Source organism: Ascaphus truei, chromosome 2 (genome assembly GCF_040206685.1).
Source record: "Ascaphus truei isolate aAscTru1 chromosome 2, aAscTru1.hap1, whole genome shotgun sequence".
In the NCBI taxonomy this organism is placed as follows: Eukaryota; Metazoa; Chordata; class Amphibia; order Anura; family Ascaphidae; genus Ascaphus; species Ascaphus truei.
The window spans coordinates 79,595,288-79,614,023 of record NC_134484.1 but is presented as its reverse complement, the minus strand read 5'-3'; the positions used below and the strand labels follow the sequence as shown (position 1 = coordinate 79,614,023).

Here is an 18,736-nt window from a genome sequence, read left to right as displayed (position 1 = left end):
CCGATCGGGGCGCTCTCCCTACCGCTGCCGGGTCCGCCGGGTCCCCCGGAACCCCCTGCCGCTGTCCCGCGATCGCGGGACACCAGGGCTCCCTCGGGGAGCCCCTGGACACGCGTGCAGGGGGCGCACGCTCCCGATGACGCGTGACCGCGCGTCTATGACGCGCGGCACGCCGAGGGGCGGCCACTAGCAAGCCGGGAGATTTCCCGGCTTGCGGTACCGACCACACTTCAATAAAGTGTGTCGGTAGTGTACAGTGACTGATGCAGCGGGAAGGGACTTGAAGAAGCAAGACCCTAGACATTATTATTAGGTTGCCTAACTAGATAGCGTCTGTGTTTAATCTAGCGCTCCCTGCTAGTCAGTGAGCATAATAATAGCACCACAGAGAAGGAGTTCCTCACCAGGACCATCTCCCTGCGGAAGCATAGATCTTGATGAGGTGGAGGCGCTGCACATGATGTAAGTTGGACTTGCACCCACTATCTCAGCTACCTGTCCTGATGACATCCCCTAATACCATCAAGCGGGAGACTCAGGAGTCCTGTTACTTGCAGGTGCACCACCATACACGATCACGTAATGGGGACCGGTTAGACCACACGGGCCAATGTGAGATTGGGTGGGTCAGACAGGAGGGAACACCCGTTACATGTGTTTCCATGACAATGGGACGCAATGTGGCATCACGTTGTCACAGCAACATGTCGCCACGTCAAGTCGCTGTATCACGCCTGCATGAGGAGGGGCAACCTGCCCAGGGTGCACTACTTCCTCTGTCCGGTACTGCCTATACCGGCACCCCATACTGGGGCCTGTAACTCAGGAAGCAGGGGGTTCCTAGGGCTGTTATTAATGTGGTTCAGCTCCGGAGACCCCCTGCTTCAGTATTGTGTTATTAAAATAAAATAAAAGCCGCAGGATCGCCTGTTCGAGATGCACAGAGAGAGGGACTGACTCTGTCTGCTCTCACTGAACATCTCTTCCAGACTGATGTGGCCCATAGTACTAACACAGCGGGAGTCCCATTCAGAAGCAGGGACCCCCGCTATGTTAATCCTGAGGGGCAATTCCCCCCTGCCAGGCACTTTGCTGGGAACACTCCATGTTTGGTCTGTAGTTCACCAACTCATGTGCGGGGCAGGTTGAAGATACAACTGACTGCATCTGTATATGAGTTAACCTCTTGTTTATTACTACAATAACTGTCTTTAAACCCTCACTGGATATTTTTACCACTCTCTTTTGTGGTTCCAAATGATACCAATTTTCCAGCTCACGAGATATGCGGAAGAGCATGTGTTTAATGGGAGCCCTTCAGCATTCAATATAGAGGTCGTTGCTTTGTGAATTTTTTTATTTTGTATATAAAACAACAATCAAAAAGATGCATGGCGTTAATAACAGAGCAAATGGCCCTAGAAATAGCTGCATATGTAAAAAAAATTGCAAACTGATTGATAGAGAATTAACATCCAGTAATCATAAGCAGAGACTTTTAAGGAGAGATGAATCAAAACACATGCAAATCATTAATAAAAATGGATATAAAACCACCGTACTATAGGTTATGCCAGAAGGCCATTGACACCAATGCTAGGCCTTCTGGCACTGAATTAAATATTTTATTATAGAGTGGCATACTGATATCATGTGAACAGCTACATTAGAATTTTGTCGACCGAGGAATTATAACAGGTAGTGAAGCTGTGACCGCAGGGTTTCATGATATGTGTATTCTCTGATGTACTTGCAGATGGAACATATTTAATTAAAAAAAAAATTGCAAATGAGAACGTAGTAAGCAGTTCAATTTACAGAAGAACAATAAAAGAAAATTGAACTTTAAAATGACCTACGTGGGTATTTTCTTTTAAATTTGAAAGAGTCAATAGAGACAGATGTTCTTTATTCATAAGCCCTTGGACCAAGTAAATGAACCAGTACACGAACCAGTTTACAGGGTACATTAATTCTGAGCCTCAGGTTGCTGAACTACAATCCATTATTGAACAACTGTATAGATAAATATTGCTCCTAAAGCATCTTTTTCATGATATTCATTTCCATAATTTATATTGTATTTGTGTCATTCGTAGCTTGCATAAGATAAAAAGGATGCCTGGAACATAAAATGTTTATGACAGAAAGCTATGTTGGTTTGTGTTTGTTGAATATGACCTTTCATAATGACATATTAGCATTTTTATAATGCCACAACAGTGTAAGGTGTAACATTTTTTTCACTCACAAAACATCAGCAAATCATCTTTCTTAACCTTAAGTGACATTTAATAAGTCACAGTAGCCCTTTTTGTACTAAATGTTAGAGGCATTTCTTACTGCTAATATTTATCAACATCAAATTTATACTGATGAAGACTTACATGTTTCCATTGCCGTCATACACCCATTTAGTGGAACCAATTCCTTCAAAGGTGGAAGCCCAGTAATAAATACATGCATTTATGTGAAGGATAAATAAGAGATAACCGGTTGTTCGAATGACTCTGTAAAGAAATAAAGGCGTACCATTAAAACCAATATACAGTTTTGTGAATAAGTAAATTGCATACGAGCCATGTTAGCTGAATCTCTTTGGACTGATTTAATCAAAGTATGGGGGTCTCATTTCTGCGAGAAAGCGTATTGTCTGATTGTAAATAGCACCTTTGCATATGCTTGTGTAGCAGGGCCACCCCTGACTACTATTCTGCCCAATGGGCTGGCAGTAAACCCTGGTACTATCAGGTTGCCAGTAGTTGCTATGGGGGTTTCCCCCTCACATTTTGGTACTGCACTTGAGTGACAGCTGGGGGTGGTATATCTTGTTGTAGCTGAGACAACTGGGTGCCCGCCTTCTGGCTGTACTTAAGGGTAGGACCCCCCTAAAGTTAGTAGTTCCTTCCCCCACTTGAGGAAGGCAGGTCACACATTGGAGAGGCTGCATATTGGGCCTACTCTATTCCTCTTCCCCTTGGGGGAGAGTGAGTGTGGATCATACCTCTGCCTCCGCTAGGGAGGTGGGGAGAGCTAGGACGGCTGCGGGTGCCCTTGGCCTGTAGTGGCGGTCCAAGGACCAACACCCGGTGAAACCTGAGAGACTGTATACGACAGATCCTGCCTTGTTCCTGTTACTGCAGTGTATAGTAATAAACCCGGTCCTGTTTGCAATATAGCCTGTAAACTGTTTGCAATATACAATCCATTATTGACAATAATGTCTCCAAAGCTGACACACATTAATATCAGCACCGGAGGCCACAGGGGACAGGCCCTGTTATGGTGTGGTGGTAATCCCAATGCCTTTAAATGTCCCATGTCACATGAATGGGGCATTTAAATGCATAGGAGATACCGGCACCCCATAACGGGGCTTGTCCCAGGACCTAAAATCAAAGAGGTTCTTCTCTGGAGACCCCCCTGCTCACGTACACTTGTATTAACATTTTTATTAAAACGGCTTCATTACCTTAGCGGCTAGCCCCACTACCCACCCAGGAGGCCTAACCACCCACCCCGGCACAAGTACCCCCACCCTCTACCCCTGATAGGCCCCAGCTAAGCCCTGACTCACCTGTAAGCTTGTGGCTGCTACAGAGACAGGCCTCTTAGACTGGGACACTGCCCCATTAGCTGATCAGTATCAGGGACACAGCAGAGACGCCGCACAGCACTGATGGCCTGTGGTCTGGGACCAGACCACCACCACAAGGTCTAGAGACTTTCTTCAAGGTGGGACCCTCCAGCTGGATACCATCCCATGTGGAGGTGGACGGCGACAGTGTTGGATCAGACGGTTCTATCATCAACTGGTGGTACCGGGTGCCAGAGCACCCGGCAGGTATCACACCATCTACAAGTGCACCAACCATAACACTTATTGTGGACAGCGCTGTCCCACTCTTCTGGGTGGGTTGGCTACTGTAGACACCAGGTTGGGATAGGTGCCCAGTACATTGGGGATACTCTCACTGGGGTGTGGACTAAGTAGTTGGACAGTGGGATACAGTGTGTGGGTAAGGCCGTGTGAGGCCTGAGTATATGTATTATTGTGTTACCATTTTGCATGTCAGTAAACCTGTTATTATATACGCTGTGTGTACTTATTGCATTGGGTCCTGTGAATGGGGTTATCCGGTGCTGTCAGGATCCCACACATGTGGAGGCGCTGTCACCAGACGATCCAGGTACACCCCAGGTTCTGATCAGCGGAGGTTCAAGCCTCCTGTGAGCCGCAGGTAAAGCACCACATACACTCAGTAGCCGCCACATCTCCCATAGGGTGGGGGAAACAGCGCTACAATTAAAACACTGCGATCACTGGCGAGATATGCGCAGGGAGTGGCGGCTCTCTATGTGCAGCTCTGGAGCCAGATCGCACGAGTAGACCTTTGAGTGAGGCGGAGATGAGTTTTTGAGCTGTCCCGAGTGGTTTAGGCATTTTCCTGCACCACGGTTTGAGATGGGTTCAGATTCTTTCTGAATACCGTGATAACTAAAATTTCAAACCGTTTGCGGGAACACACCAAACCGTTCGAAATAGCTGCAAACTCATCGAGGCTACTAGAAAGATGCCCTTAATATGTCAAACGATGATAACTCCTGGACGAAACATCAGATTTAAAATATAAATAAAAACAGAGCTGGAAATGGCAATGTGTTTTGTCAATGGGATGTAGCATTGGGCACCCCTGTCTCTTGGTAATAATAGTTGTCAGATGTTTCATTTTAAAAATACCTCAGTTACCCATATGTAATACCTTAAACATGTCTGTGCCTGTTTGATCCGAAGACAGACTGCTAAAATAGGAACAGACATTGTTTCCCAGGAATATGTATTGAAAAATGTTGCCCAAATGAATACCACACGAGTAAAAGTTCTTACATTTGAATCTTTTTCTCTGTATTCATTCTGCTGTGAAGCCAGTTCCTTTGTGCTTGAGAACACTCGTCCCATTCATTTAAATGCACTTGATCTCTTCTTCAGCACTGGAAAGCAGCTTGTTGAATAAGAGCCCATGTCTGATGTATTCAATATGCTTTGTAACCTCTACCAGTTCTAGAGAAGAGTTCAACATTTCCTTCTACAATGGGCAGCAGATTCACAGCACACTGAATACAAGTGTAACGTTGTTTCCCCCACCCGGTCGCAGATAGGGGCCATTACAGGGTGTATGGTGCATACACCTGCTGGCAACAGGAGGGCTGAGTCATCTGCCGATGGTAGTAGGGACACAGGAACAGGCTTCTGGGGTTTCTACCCCACATATCACTTTAGAAGTGCAGCGCCTCCATCTGCCGTAGGCTCCAGGAACTGAAGGTGATCTCCCAAGGTAGAACTTATTACCTCTCCCCCCAATAATGCCTTGTGGGTTTCCAAAAGTGGTGCGTGTGAAGTTTATTGGGGTCAGTTTGTCGCGAAGAAGAAATTAAGTTCATCTCTAAGTTGATTAAGGACCTTGTTTACACATAACAGGGACTCATTCAGTCTCAACTGGTGAGATTTACAAGGGTTAGTTTAGAAAGGGAGATGGTGGTCATCATGAAATTGCCCAGGCTTCAACCCCAAATAAGTCTATGCGTGAATAAAACTTATGAGGTTTGGAGAAAAAGATATAGTCTTGTCCTGTGGGATGCAATTGTCTCCATGCATCAAGCACCTGTAAATCCTTAAACATTTTGAGCAGAGCTCCCAGTTCCCCTGCGGCTGTGAATTCCACTTGCAAATTGGGTAAACAGATTGTTAGGAGGGACAGGGACTGACCAGGTGGTCTTGGTATACGTTGGCACCAATGACAAAGTTAAACAAAGATTGAGGGTCCTAAGTATGATTTGAGGGATCTTGGCCAAAAGCTTAAGGCAAGGCCATTCATGGTAGTATTTTCAGAAATACTACTGCCCCAGGATGGCAGCAGAAGCTTAAGAATGTTAATGCATGGCTAAGACAGTTGTGTACGAAGGAGTGTTTGGGGTTTCTAGAACAGACAGATAAAAACCTTAAGTACGCTTGTAATGCCAGAAGCCTGACAGATAAAATGGGTGGCTTTAATTAATAACTAGCATGTGCAATGTGTAATTATAGGCATTACTGCAACATTGTGGATTAAACAGTTAATTTAGAGGCGTATTACTTTTTTAGGGGGGATTGAGCAAATAGAAGAGATGGTGGAGTATGTTTATATGTTAAACCACATTTAAAATCTAATCTAAAAGGAAGATGTTTATGAAGGGATTGATGAAAATGTAGAGAGTTTGTTGATTGAAATTAATACTGGAGGTAAAAATAGAAAAATATGTTTGTAAGGAAATGCTATAAACCACTAAATATCTGAAATTGTAGAAGCCAAAATACTTATGCACATGGAGAAGGCCACAAAACTAGGTAATGTTTTCATAATGGGAGATTTTCATTATTCGGACATGGATTGCAGCAATGAGAATAGCATTACAACTAAAGGACGCAGGTTTTTATGAGGTGAAAAAAGACAATTACATGAGCCAAATTATTGAGGAACCAACTAGGAGTTCACTCAAGTATCTGGGATCTTGGGCACAGTGTATCTCTCGGAGAGGCCTCCAGAGCATCTCCCACGATCGCCTATCTGGTTAACAGGTCTGCTCCCTCAGAAGGGTTCCTGGCCAACATCGTGTCCCTTTGTGGAAAATCATTAGACAGAAAGTGTAACCCCCTTTTGTATCTTATTTCCTTCTGGTGCAGGGCATCTGTGATGGGTGCATCTCCCATCTTCTTTCCAGGTTTGTCAGGGAATGTCTGCCAAGAATGGGAAAGATTCCCTGCCAGGGTCAGCGCGGGGTGGGATCTCGCTGCTTGCATGAGAGCTTCCTTTGTATGGAAGTGTTGGTATCTCACAATTATATTGTGGTGCAGCTCAGGGGCTGCTGGTTTAGGCTGTAGAACTCTGTTTGGTTGGTCCAGACGGAGTGAGACTATTTTTATGTCTGGTAGGATTTGCTTTAGTATGCATAGAACGATTTGGTGCACTGTCTCAGATGATTCTGGGACCCCACTTACATGGATGTTGCTCTGCTGGCCCAGAATGATGCTCCCAAGGGTTCTCAGCTAAATTCAGTAATAGCCAAACCATTATATTTAATATTCAAGGACTCAATTTCCACAAGCTCAGTACCACAAAATTGGTGTAAAGCAGATGTGGTGCCTACAGTATATTTAAAAAGGGAGCTTGATCAAAACCGTAGGAATGACAGAACTGTAACCCTGACATCAATAGTGGGGAAGCTAGAGTTAACCTTACTGTCTCCTGTGCCGCTGCCACTTACGGTCACACTACTGCTGTGGTCATGGCACCAAAAGTATTGATGCTGCTGGGTGTTCCATTTGGAAACATGGACGCCCCGGAGAGCGATCATGGCAGACACGGTCTCTGACGCCGCATATGTTTGCTTCTTTGACTGAGGCGCCTGGGACAGTTAATCTTAGTACATCTGCACTTGAAGGTTTAGTATGGGATACTATTCAGTAGTACCTAACGGATAACAAAATTATTAGTAATACTTTAATCAGCATGGATTTATGAAGGATATGTCATGCCAAACTTAACTTATTTGTTTCTTTGAGCAGGTAAATTGGAATTTAGACCAGAATAATGCAGTTGATGTGGTCTACTTAGATTTTGCAAAGGCTTTTGATACAGTTCCACACAAGAGGTGTACAAAATAAAGCAAATTGGACTCTAAAAATATTTGCAACAGGATTAAATACTGGTTAAAAGATAGAGAGCAGGCAGTTGTCATAAATGTAACATTTTCAGGTTGGGCTAAAGTTGTGAGTGGAGTACCTCAAGGAGCGGTACTGGGACCCCTGCTTTTAAACATGTTTATTAATGACCTTGAGGTTGGCATAGAGAGAAAAGTCTCCATCTTTGCCGATGACACTAAATTGTGTAAGGTAGTTAAAATCAGAGTAGGATGTAACTTAGAGCCACAGTGTTTAGCATTTCATGCCGCGGCTCCAGGGACAGTAACTCTGGCTACATCAGTACACTGGGTATCACGCAAAGTGAAAAGTAAAATAATTAATGTGTGCGGAAAGGGGGGAAAAAAAAGTTTGCGGCATCATCACAAGAAAAATAAAAGGGCAGTGAGCTGGACATATTACAAGATAAAATCAACATGGTTGGACAACATGATCCTCAATTGGATTCTAAGGGATATCAAAAGACCAAGGCAACAACCCAAAGTAAGATGGGGGGGGTAAAATTAGAGAGGCTTGCAATGGAAGTACCTGGAAAATGATTGGACCTTCATCCAACAGTGGATTGACAAGGGCTGGAGATGATTATACATACTGTACGGTGCAGCAGAGTAAGCGGAGGACAGTAAAAGCCTTATACGCTATACCAACACTCAGTGCAGGAGCACTGGAGCAGTCAGAGACTGTATACTGTTTTAGCCAAGATTATGGTCTCTATTTACACTGGATGGGATGCCATTTTTAATAAGTCCATTTAATAAGTCCATTTTTTATTGTGTGTAAATTTGGCTTTGCCTTACAACATTTATACTTATATTAAATAAACTTAATAGGCGTGTGCGCTATGTTTCTTTGCAGACAATCTTAAGACGGTGGAAGGACCTTTATCACACCAGCAGCAACACCCAAGAGTTGATTTATTTGGACTTGTTCTAAGATCTAGTGGGTGCTCAAGAATGTGGACTAAAGACTTGGTATTTAACACGCACACATTGTTGCAGATATGAGACAATATTTTCATGTGTATGTGTATACATTTACATATTGTGACACGCGCACCCGTTCTTGACACTTATATTAATCTGTATAATATACATACATACATACATACATACATACACACACATACTACATACATATTTAGATTTTTTTTTAAAGTCCTGGTGCATTTTTTTTGCATTAGTTTTTTCGCCATTTTGCAGCTGCGAGACCATAGTAAATAACCCCCCATCTTTCTACAAGTATAATAGAGAAGTCTTATAACTAAAGTAGTGATGGCTACAAAGACAACACTTCTGATGAATTGAGTAACACCAATAAAAAAGGCTGTTTTTTTCCATTATACTCTAACTGTTTGCATTTTACCTGTAAATATATGCTTTATCCAGGACAGCTTCAAGTCGATCATTAAATTCAAAGAAAGCACCATACTGGAAAATAAAATAATAGAAATTAAAGTAAATAAAAAAACAGCTACAATTGAAAAAAATCAATAACACAATAAATAACATTGGCAATCATTATTTTGTTTTAATTTTAATTTTCTGCTACTTAATAAATGCACTTTTAAAATGTAAGGACCGTGATCTGAATAACACTGACACATGCTTGCTGATTGATATGATCATAATAGACATACAAAATCTATATGTTAAGAAGTAAAAATAAACATACATTCAAAGCATGAAATTAAAAAGAACAATTTACTATTATGCAAATACCTCTTGCCATGTAACGTATCTCTTACACACATTAAAATTCATTGCATTCAAATATTATGAATGTATTGAAACTGTATATTGATACTTCCCTTAATAAAAAGTATAGGGCTATATTTACTTATCAGCTTTCTGTCATAAAGCACCTACAGAAACATTTGATAACATTTAAAAAAGGTCTCATTCTTGTACATCCTTTAATGTCACAGTCATGGAGCTTTAGGATGGGAACGACCATTTTGAGCTAATTTAAATAGATTAGGAATAGGCACGCCTCTGCTCTGCCCGCTAGTTATTATACTGACAACCTCCACACAACTGGCTTTTATACCTACATCTCCCCTTTCATTAGCCAACTCCAAGCTCTATTTCAATATGCTATGAAGCCATTTACCTACAGTATGCTGGAAAGTATTTGCGTCCAAATTATTTAAACAGAGGTGAATCCTTCTCCAGTGTGGGGAATAGCCTTCAGTTTATTGAATAGGACCTCTGAAGAAAACCATGGGGCAGCCAGATCCAAGAGGAAACACATTGTACACCTTATCAACTCCTGAATGCCACTACCAAGTTTAGAAAGGAGATAAATGACAAACCGTCGCAGCAACGACATAATAATCAACAATGTTGTGTCAATGTGTAGCACAGATGACTGATTTCCGGATGGTTGCATTGATAAATAGAAAAAATGAAAGTAGCGCTATCCACTATATTACAAGCTAACAAAGGGTGAAAACTTAATGTGGGATGGGTGAAACTCATATAAGTGAAACACCCAATTAATCACGAGGTAGTAATATGTCCCAAATGGGATGATACTTAAGAGCGGCAGCCAGAGTCCAAAGGAGGGATTTCCACGTCCCTCCAAACAGTAGCAGAAAATAGGAGGACTTTCTTCTATTTTTTGCATTGATAAATGCTTTGGTATATTGATTGTACATGTAAAGACCAAGCACAAAATGGTAGCAATTACATTACACTATGAAATTGAAATAGTAGTGTTACAGTACCTTTAAAATTCGGTTTATTCTCAACACTGGTTTGCATCCAAATACCAAGTACAGAAGATCAAATGGTATCACAGATGCTGCATCAAGCTGTGAAATAGCATAGAATAATTTAGAGTTCCAATGGAATGAAACAAATGACATTTTCTCATGTTGATGCATTTACTATGTTAGCACTGAGCACTGAAATGGATTAACCCCGTGGTGATCAACTACAGTCCTCAAGATCACCCAGCAGGTCAGGTTTTAAGGATATCCTCGCTTTTGCACATGTGGCTCAATCAGTGACTTAGTCAAAGACCTGACCTGTTGGGGGGTCTTGAGAACTCGGGTTGTGAACCCCTAGATTAACCTGTTCAGACTTTAAGCAGCTTGAAATACATTGCTCTATCTACAGATGATATATGAGAAGAGAGGACGTGAGTAATTTTGGACACTTACCAGAATACATTTTGCCCATCTAATTATTTCTCCAGTAAGATCAATTGGAATATGTTTATTCTAACATCAACCTATGGCCTGATTTACTCATCGCCATTTCAGAAATCCATATTTAGTTTGAAATTTATCTTGAAAATGTGTAGGTATGATATATATGTTTGGATAATATTAGATTGGCTATGATATACAATTGTAGGGAATACTGTATTATGGATTTTCTGTAACAGAGCAAGTCTTTAGTGTAATATTCTAAAATATAGAAATAAATATTTATTTAGTTTTAACATCTAAAAACAAGTTCAGCCACACAAAATATATATATATTTTGCATAAATATTTCTTACCTTAAAAATATGGAATTACTTACAGCGTTGGTCTACATTTTGTTATGAGACTTCTATAATAAGTGCAAACTCACCCGAAACTTTGCAGATTCAAAATAGTTTTTTCTCATTTCTTTTGCATCCGTCTGGTTAAAAAACAAAAGTGCATGTTGCATATACATATTTTATAAGCCAGACAAACTAACACGTTACGGTGAGTAAAACGTACTGTACTAATAGAAACCCTCAACCATAGCATTTTTAATTGATGCATTTTAAATGCAGTCATCTAGAACTATACAATGATGCATATGCAATATCATCTAGAATTAGGTTTAGGGTTTAGACTGTTTCTTTCTCTATAATAGAGCTTAGCAGTTTTTTTATTTAATCTTTCTACTTATTTCTTTTTTAGCTACTGTGCACAGTATGTAATAGTTAAACAGTATAACATTTATTTATTTTATTTATTTATAAAAATGTTTTACCAGGAAGTAATACATTGAGAGATACCTCTCGTTTTCAAGTATGTCCTGGGCACAGAGTTATAAAAAATACATGGTTACATTAAAAGAACAGAGATTATACAGTGAATTCATAGACATTTCATAGGACAGATAGAGTTGGAAAATTGGGTACAGGGGATAAAGGGCATATGAGTTTCAGATAGAAATAGAGCAGCTTTAACATCACTAAAACATCAGCGAACGGCAGCAAACGGTTCACACCCTTTGGCTGCCCTTCGGCTGCACCAAAGGCTGTGCACCTTTGGGGCAAAGCAGATGCACAGGTGGGGTGGGTGGCTGAGATGCAATGCAGCTGTGAACAAAAGCTCTTTGTGTCCTCATGGCTCATTAACATTCCAGTGGGTGGGGTTGACGTTCCACAGAGAACAAGCAAATGTTAACCCTTAGCACGCTGGTCCTTTGCAGAGGGGTGCTGCACTTGGGGAGCATACATAATGAGACATTGCACTTAGTAGAGAATATATAGAGAAGGTCCTTGGAAGTGCAGAGCACAAATAAATGAGAATAAACAGTGACAATATGGGGGATTTTAGGGATACAGAAAGCTTTGATAAGGTTTTTATAACTTCCATAAAAAGCAAGGAGGGAGTTTCTTTGTAATAATATATTATTTAAACGCCTTCATGCAGTCATGTCCTGTGCTGCCTCGTCTGAATTCCTTCATCGGGGAATCATGGCACTTTACCAAACTCTACTCTTCTTGACAGCCTTCTAAGCCAAGCACCTCAACCACCACGCCAACGGGGTCACCTGCCAAAATCTCCTGGCTACAAAGTCAGGGCAAACCCAGGTCAAAAACACTGCACTGGATTTCCCAAACCAGAAAAGTCCATTGCTGTAAATAGTAACGTTTTTCATTAATAAATCTGGTGCAGTTTCTTTGCCACGATTTTGTATCTGGGAGACTTTGCATAAATAGTTATCACTTTAAAAACAGGTGCCTTTCAATGATTAAGGGCAAGTACATGAAGGGCCACCTAATATTACACATGTGAATGGTCGGTACAAAAGTGTAAAGACTTGAGGGATAATACACTCCAGACTTATTATTGTTTAAGAATACAAATTGTATTATTGACGTCAATGTTTCGGTGCTTTAACCCCACCTTCGTGAGGACATAACAAACAGTACCACATACAGTGACTTAAATAGAGCCCGAACTCTGCCCAAAAAACTGCCACAGTACGAGCACATCCCCTTCTGAGATCAGATGTCATGGATGACACCAGGCAATAACCATGTCTGCTGTGGTTATAGCACCGAAACGTTGACTTCAATAAAATACTTTTTATTCTTAAACAATATTAAGTCAGGAGTGTGTCATCCCGCAAGTCTCTATGATTATGTGAGTAGCCTGCAGCAGATGCTGATTAACAGCACCCTGTACCTTCATGTAAATGGAGCCATGGAGGATTCACAGTGAATAAGTGCGACACTTACACCAACACTATCTCTAAGTGCTATAAGTGGTAACACATAAAGCATTACTGTGAAAGAAACATTGATACAGTGGAAACGGAAACAGTTAAAAATGATATGTTACACATACGATTATGTCTCCACCCTTTACAAATTGCAGTCGTGGCTGAAACACAAGCATGTCCAAAAGATATAAAGCATCACATATGTAATCAGTGGCCATCCAATACAATAGGTTTTGAGGTGTTTGAAATGGGAAGACACAGCGCATTGGAATAAACCAGCAGTTCCAGTTGAATGATAGAGCAACAAGGAATAGCCACAGCACATAGGAAAGATCTAAGAAAGAAAACCATTGTGAGTTACTGTATATATTTACATAATACTTAATAATAATTTGTAAACTAGATAAAGAAAGAACTTCCAGTTATGGTACATACAGTATGTCTACTCAATGATGGTTATTATTCTACAGAAAGAGAATGCTTAGTACATTATTCATAAACTGACCTTATTTATTAATTGTTTATATGAAGATTCCAAAGAGTGACAAATAGCTTGTTTGTTTTAATATTCTGTATCTTGCAGGGATAGGCGAATATATTTATTGTTGTATGTGCAATTCCTTCTCTTTAAGATAACATGACGCTGAGCTGCTACACCCCCATTTTCCTCTATCATCTTTCAGCTGATTAATAACATGGTTAATGACAGGGCAATGCTACTTTTGGGCAATCAGCAAACTTCGTTTTGTTCCCATTGCAGATAATAGGGGTCAAATGTTACATGACAAAGCAATGGAGGCTGAGTTCAACAAGATATTGTTTTCAAGGAGAGATCAGTGTTAGGCGCTCACACTACTATCGTGGCAATAGGATATGACACAGGTTCCGTTTCCATCTGAAAATCTAAATCTTTGGACTCACATGTAGAATACAGTATTTGCTGGAACTTGTGCTTTATTAGGTCCCTTATGTTTATATTAAAAGACTTAGGGCCTCATGCAGAGAGCATCGTTATTTCAAATCTCGCCATTTTTTGTAGAATTTCGCGCAGAAACCTGCAGAAAATGGCGAGTTACGGAAAACGCGCCATTTTTTTTTTCCTATTTCAAAATCTCGCCGCGCGGCTGGCGAGAACCTTCATCTCGCCAGTTTTAAAATTCTCCGAATGCAGAGAGGTACGAACGGCATGTAGCGGCTGTTCGCGCCAAGAAAATGGCGCGATTTTCTCATTTTTGCCGCGCCAGGAAAAGTTGGCAAGAAGATGGCGCTCGCCGCCTATAGTAAAGGGGGAAAAAAAAGCGCGATTTTTTGTTTACACATTTCTGAATCGCGCATCTTTCCCATTTAAACTCGCCACACGCATCCATGTTAAACATAGCAGAATTCGAACATTTCTGCATATGGAGAATAAAACTCTCCAAAAAAGCTACTTTTTATGAAATTCGCCAATTTGAAAATTCGATGCTCTCTGCATGAGGCCCTTAGATAGTAAGCTCTTCGGGGCAGGGACTCCCTTTCCTATTCTTACTCTCATGTCTGAATCTCTTATTCCCACTGTGTTATATTACTATGTCACATGTATTACTGCTGGGAAGCACTACAGTATATAAATAAAGTTAGGTATACAGGTATACATAGTAATAATATGTTCTTGTATAGTGCTGCTAGTTTTTCTTAGTGCTTAACAGAGACATTTTGCAGGCACAGGTCCCTGCCCCGTGGAGCTTATAAACTGTTTTTGGTAGGGAGGGAGATAAAGTGACTTGCCCAAGGAGCCAACACCGGGAATTTGACCAGGTTCCCCTGCTTGAAACTCAGTGCCAGTCAGTGTCTTTACTCACTGAGCCACTGCTTCTGTACATACATGGTACCCATGATGTTGCTACTGTACCTTATTTGTACATAAGAGATTCTTGTACTGAGTAAGTAGTTTTAAAAGGAGGTTTTTTTTTTTTTTTTTACTCTTTCAGGTGCAAATACTCGCACAATAAGTTAATTACCATGTGATATTAGTCATGGTTAAGTGAGGGAAAGTAAAAAAATAGTATTTTCTTTCTTTATTAATTTAATTTAAATATATTTACCACATTATAGATAAACCTTTGTATAAAATGAAAATGTTGCAGAAAAGGTTGTACTTGATTAAAATGAATGTCTTCATCAACCTTAACAACAATATATCATCAACGTGCCTTAATTCCTGATTTCAAGTACCTGTATAGGCATCAATAGAATCAGGCATCTTGAACTTTTTGAGGCATTCTTTAAATGTTGATCTCTTAAATTTACAGCACAACATGTCACAGTAGTGTTCCTCATCTGATTCATTCTGTGGTTCTTTCACTATATTCTCTTTACTTTTTTCACCATCCTTTTCTTCCTCCTTTGTAGGTGGAGGAGGTGGAGGAGGTGGAGGAGGCTTATGTTTGATGGGAGCTGAAATATACAATGCATTGGTTAACAGCGTATCTTGTATAAACAGCACTCAATAAAGCTTAACTAGTAGAGACTTGTGAATGTCTCCAAATGTAATTCTAGAAATTATTTGTGACTTCTCTGTAATTTTCAAATTTTTGCAAAAGGTCACAACGCTTGAAAATGAGCCAAACTTGGGAAACTTGAGCTAAAATTCGCATCACATGAGATACCTATTTAGCAGAGGAACCATTTACTTATATACCTTCAAATACCAGACCTGAGAGCATATTTGTATGTTTAAATTTGCATATTTCCCAGGTATAAGTGACTATTTGTCCGTATATACCGTAAGTAGTGCCCTGTTTATTATTTACTACTATTTATTAGTAGACCAATTGACTTATATACCTCCAACAAAAAACACCAATACTTCACAGGTTGAGATACCTGTGACCAACCTGAAGGTATCTGAGAAGTAAGCTCATATCAATATGCAAATATGCTTCTTTCCCAGGTATCCCCGGTGTGTTTACAGGTTTCTCTCCACATTGACTATAAGTGACTATATTTTGAGGTACTGTATATAAATAAAACATTGCTTCTATACTAAATAGTACTCATTAGATCTATCACCAGGCTTACATATTGGATGTTTTAGAGGTCAATTGAAAACACTGTAAAACTTTTACATTTGTGTCTAGGTCCTGTTTATTGCTCATTGGTTTCTGGGTATGGCTTGTTTTTGCTCTTTTTATTGTAAACAAAACATCCCTACCGTATATATGGAGGTCAGATACTAAACTCTTCCAAGTGCAAAACCTGGGAAAATCCAATGCAAAAGAATGGCATAAGAATGGAAGAAGGAAAAACTGCAATTGCCTGTACTTTCAATTGGATTTCTTTTTCTTTTATTAAATATAGTGCTGGTTTTGCAGGGATTTTGCTGCCTTAGTAAAATACTAGGAAGCTTTTAATTAATAAACAGACATGTCTAATCCACATACCAAATGCAGTTTTGTGTAAAGCACTTCATGAAAGTTTAACATCTACCTCTTCATCCTTATCTTGTTACGTGTTTCTCTTATATCAGTGGTCCATTTGTCTATATTTACCTAAATGTATTTAAAAATATTTGAAGAGGAAAAATTCATTAAGTTAATATTATATCTACTCTACTACTATATATCCATTGGGATTCTGTAAGAGACATGCGCAGAGGTGCAATCAGGGATACATATTTGGTCGAAATAAACCATGATTTTTATTCAGCCCATAGCCTCAAACAATACGAAAGCAACCAAATAAACAAACAGCTTATCCCGTTGTAAGTGCTAACTCACTCTGATAAATAGGGAAAGTGGGGACAGGGATCAGTTTGGCATATACAAAAGAAAGCACCGTCCCAAAGAATGATACTCCCTATGAACAGTTGTAATAAAAGTAACTTTGTACAACTTGATGTTGAAATGTAATGATTCTGTAATATGTTTATACGGACACAGGTTAAATGTTACAAATTTATGCTGTAAAGAATAGCATGCACTTTTGTAACAATGGGAGTTCCTCTTAAGTTAAGTAAAAACAGCTTTGATTGCTGTGTATGACATCCGCATAAGGTCCTCACTATAACAGCTCAGGACAATAATGTGAGCCTGATTAATGTGGGAAGCCAAAACGAGTTGGATCCCTGTTAGGCACTGCTAGGTGTCTCTATTAATAGTTATGTAACGAGTATTCCCCCCCCCCCCAATCGCAGATCTAATGTGGGTGCGGTGTTACCAGGTGTGGTGCTTTACCTGTTGGCTCGCAGGAGGGCTGAGCTTCCGCCAAGCGGAACCTGGGGCAATTATGATTTATGAGTAACCACTTACTCGGTGCAGCGCCTCCACCTGCGATGGCTCCCATCAGAGAGGGAGTAGTTCCTCGCAGGACAAATACAATAATCACATACACTGTATGTATAATAACCAATACCTTTTACTAACGAGCAAAGCAAACATGTAACATCAATACCACAATAACAGGTGTCCCTCTCTAGAGGAAACACTAACTACTGCGTCGCGCAGGACGCTTTCCCAACACCAGGTGATCCCACACAGTGTCCATAGAATTCTCACCCAATGTCCCGCACTCTTGTAGAGAGAGGCAATGGTTGACTGCGCAGTCACTATTAAACTAAGGGCCCGTTGGTGCACTTGTGGATTTGATAGTACCTGCCCGAGCACATCCCGTGCTCGGATCTCCAACTGGCTTCACAAAGGATCTGGCGACCGAAGAACACCGGAACCACCTCCAGGGCGATCCCACCCGGAGGACTGCCACAGCCTCAATGAAGAACTGCGCCCACTCGCTGCACGGTGGCGCAGCGTCCACTGTGTCCCTAAATGGTTCCTTCTAAACTACAGTGACACGCGCTATACTATAGGCCGTCCCTACAGCACAGCAACCTGTAATGGCTTTGGGGAAAACTCCTAGGGCCTACGGGGTAGCCTATCTTATGCAGGGGTCCCTGACCCCCTGCACCCGCACTACCTCCTCCCGTACTACCCGAGTCCCCTCTGCCGCACTATTAACTAACTGGTCCCAGCGCCTGCAGCAACAAGCTGTGACCCACTGGGGGCTGGCAGCCAACGTGCTGCACAACACTGTGCCTACCTGTCAGACCTCATGGCACTGACAGCCGTGACCCTGACAAGACAGCACACTAACACTAAGGGCAGCGTCCCTATCTTGGGCCGTCTCTTATCAATTACCCCACTAGCCTCTTGGTGAGTTGGGGCCTACCTGGGATGTGGGTACCTATCTGGGTGCAGGAGCTGCACTCACTCCCCGCACTCTTCCTTCCCTCACAGCTCCCCAGCTCCAACTGCTGTAAGTGACAGGGTCCCTAACCTGAGGGCTGTCCCTGGCAACACTCACTATACTGGGCGACTCAGAGCTAACTTTGGCCTTGGGGGCTGCTGGCCTAGTGCAGGGAGTCACTGACTCCTGCACCCTACCTCCTTCCCTTGGCTGCTCCTGGGTCTGACTGACTAGCATGCTCCAACTCACAAAAACCCTGTCTGCAAACAACATTGTTGCAACTCTGCAGCATGAGAATATGCCAGCTCTATTGGCTTCAATGCTGCCTGTGACAAGGGTG

The 18,736-nt window shown here is 41.3% G+C and overlaps 1 protein-coding gene across 4 annotated transcripts in view; it reads right to left on the bottom strand.

Annotated features, from left to right (window-relative positions):
- CNGB3 (cyclic nucleotide gated channel subunit beta 3) overlaps window positions 1-18,736 on the bottom strand; it is a 193,662-nt gene that overhangs the window by 58,302 nt on the left and 116,624 nt on the right. For all 4 annotated transcript variants that reach the window (XM_075582968.1, XM_075582972.1, XM_075582973.1 and 1 more), the window contains 6 exons: window positions 15,391-15,612; window positions 13,302-13,510; window positions 11,320-11,370; window positions 10,464-10,550; window positions 9,101-9,165; window positions 2,388-2,510 (listed from right to left, as the gene is read on the bottom strand). In XM_075582968.1, the coding sequence (XP_075439083.1) occupies window positions 2,388-2,510; window positions 9,101-9,165; window positions 10,464-10,550; window positions 11,320-11,370; window positions 13,302-13,510; window positions 15,391-15,612 (757 nt within the window). The remainder of the gene's footprint in view (window positions 1-2,387; window positions 2,511-9,100; window positions 9,166-10,463; window positions 10,551-11,319; window positions 11,371-13,301; window positions 13,511-15,390; window positions 15,613-18,736) is intronic.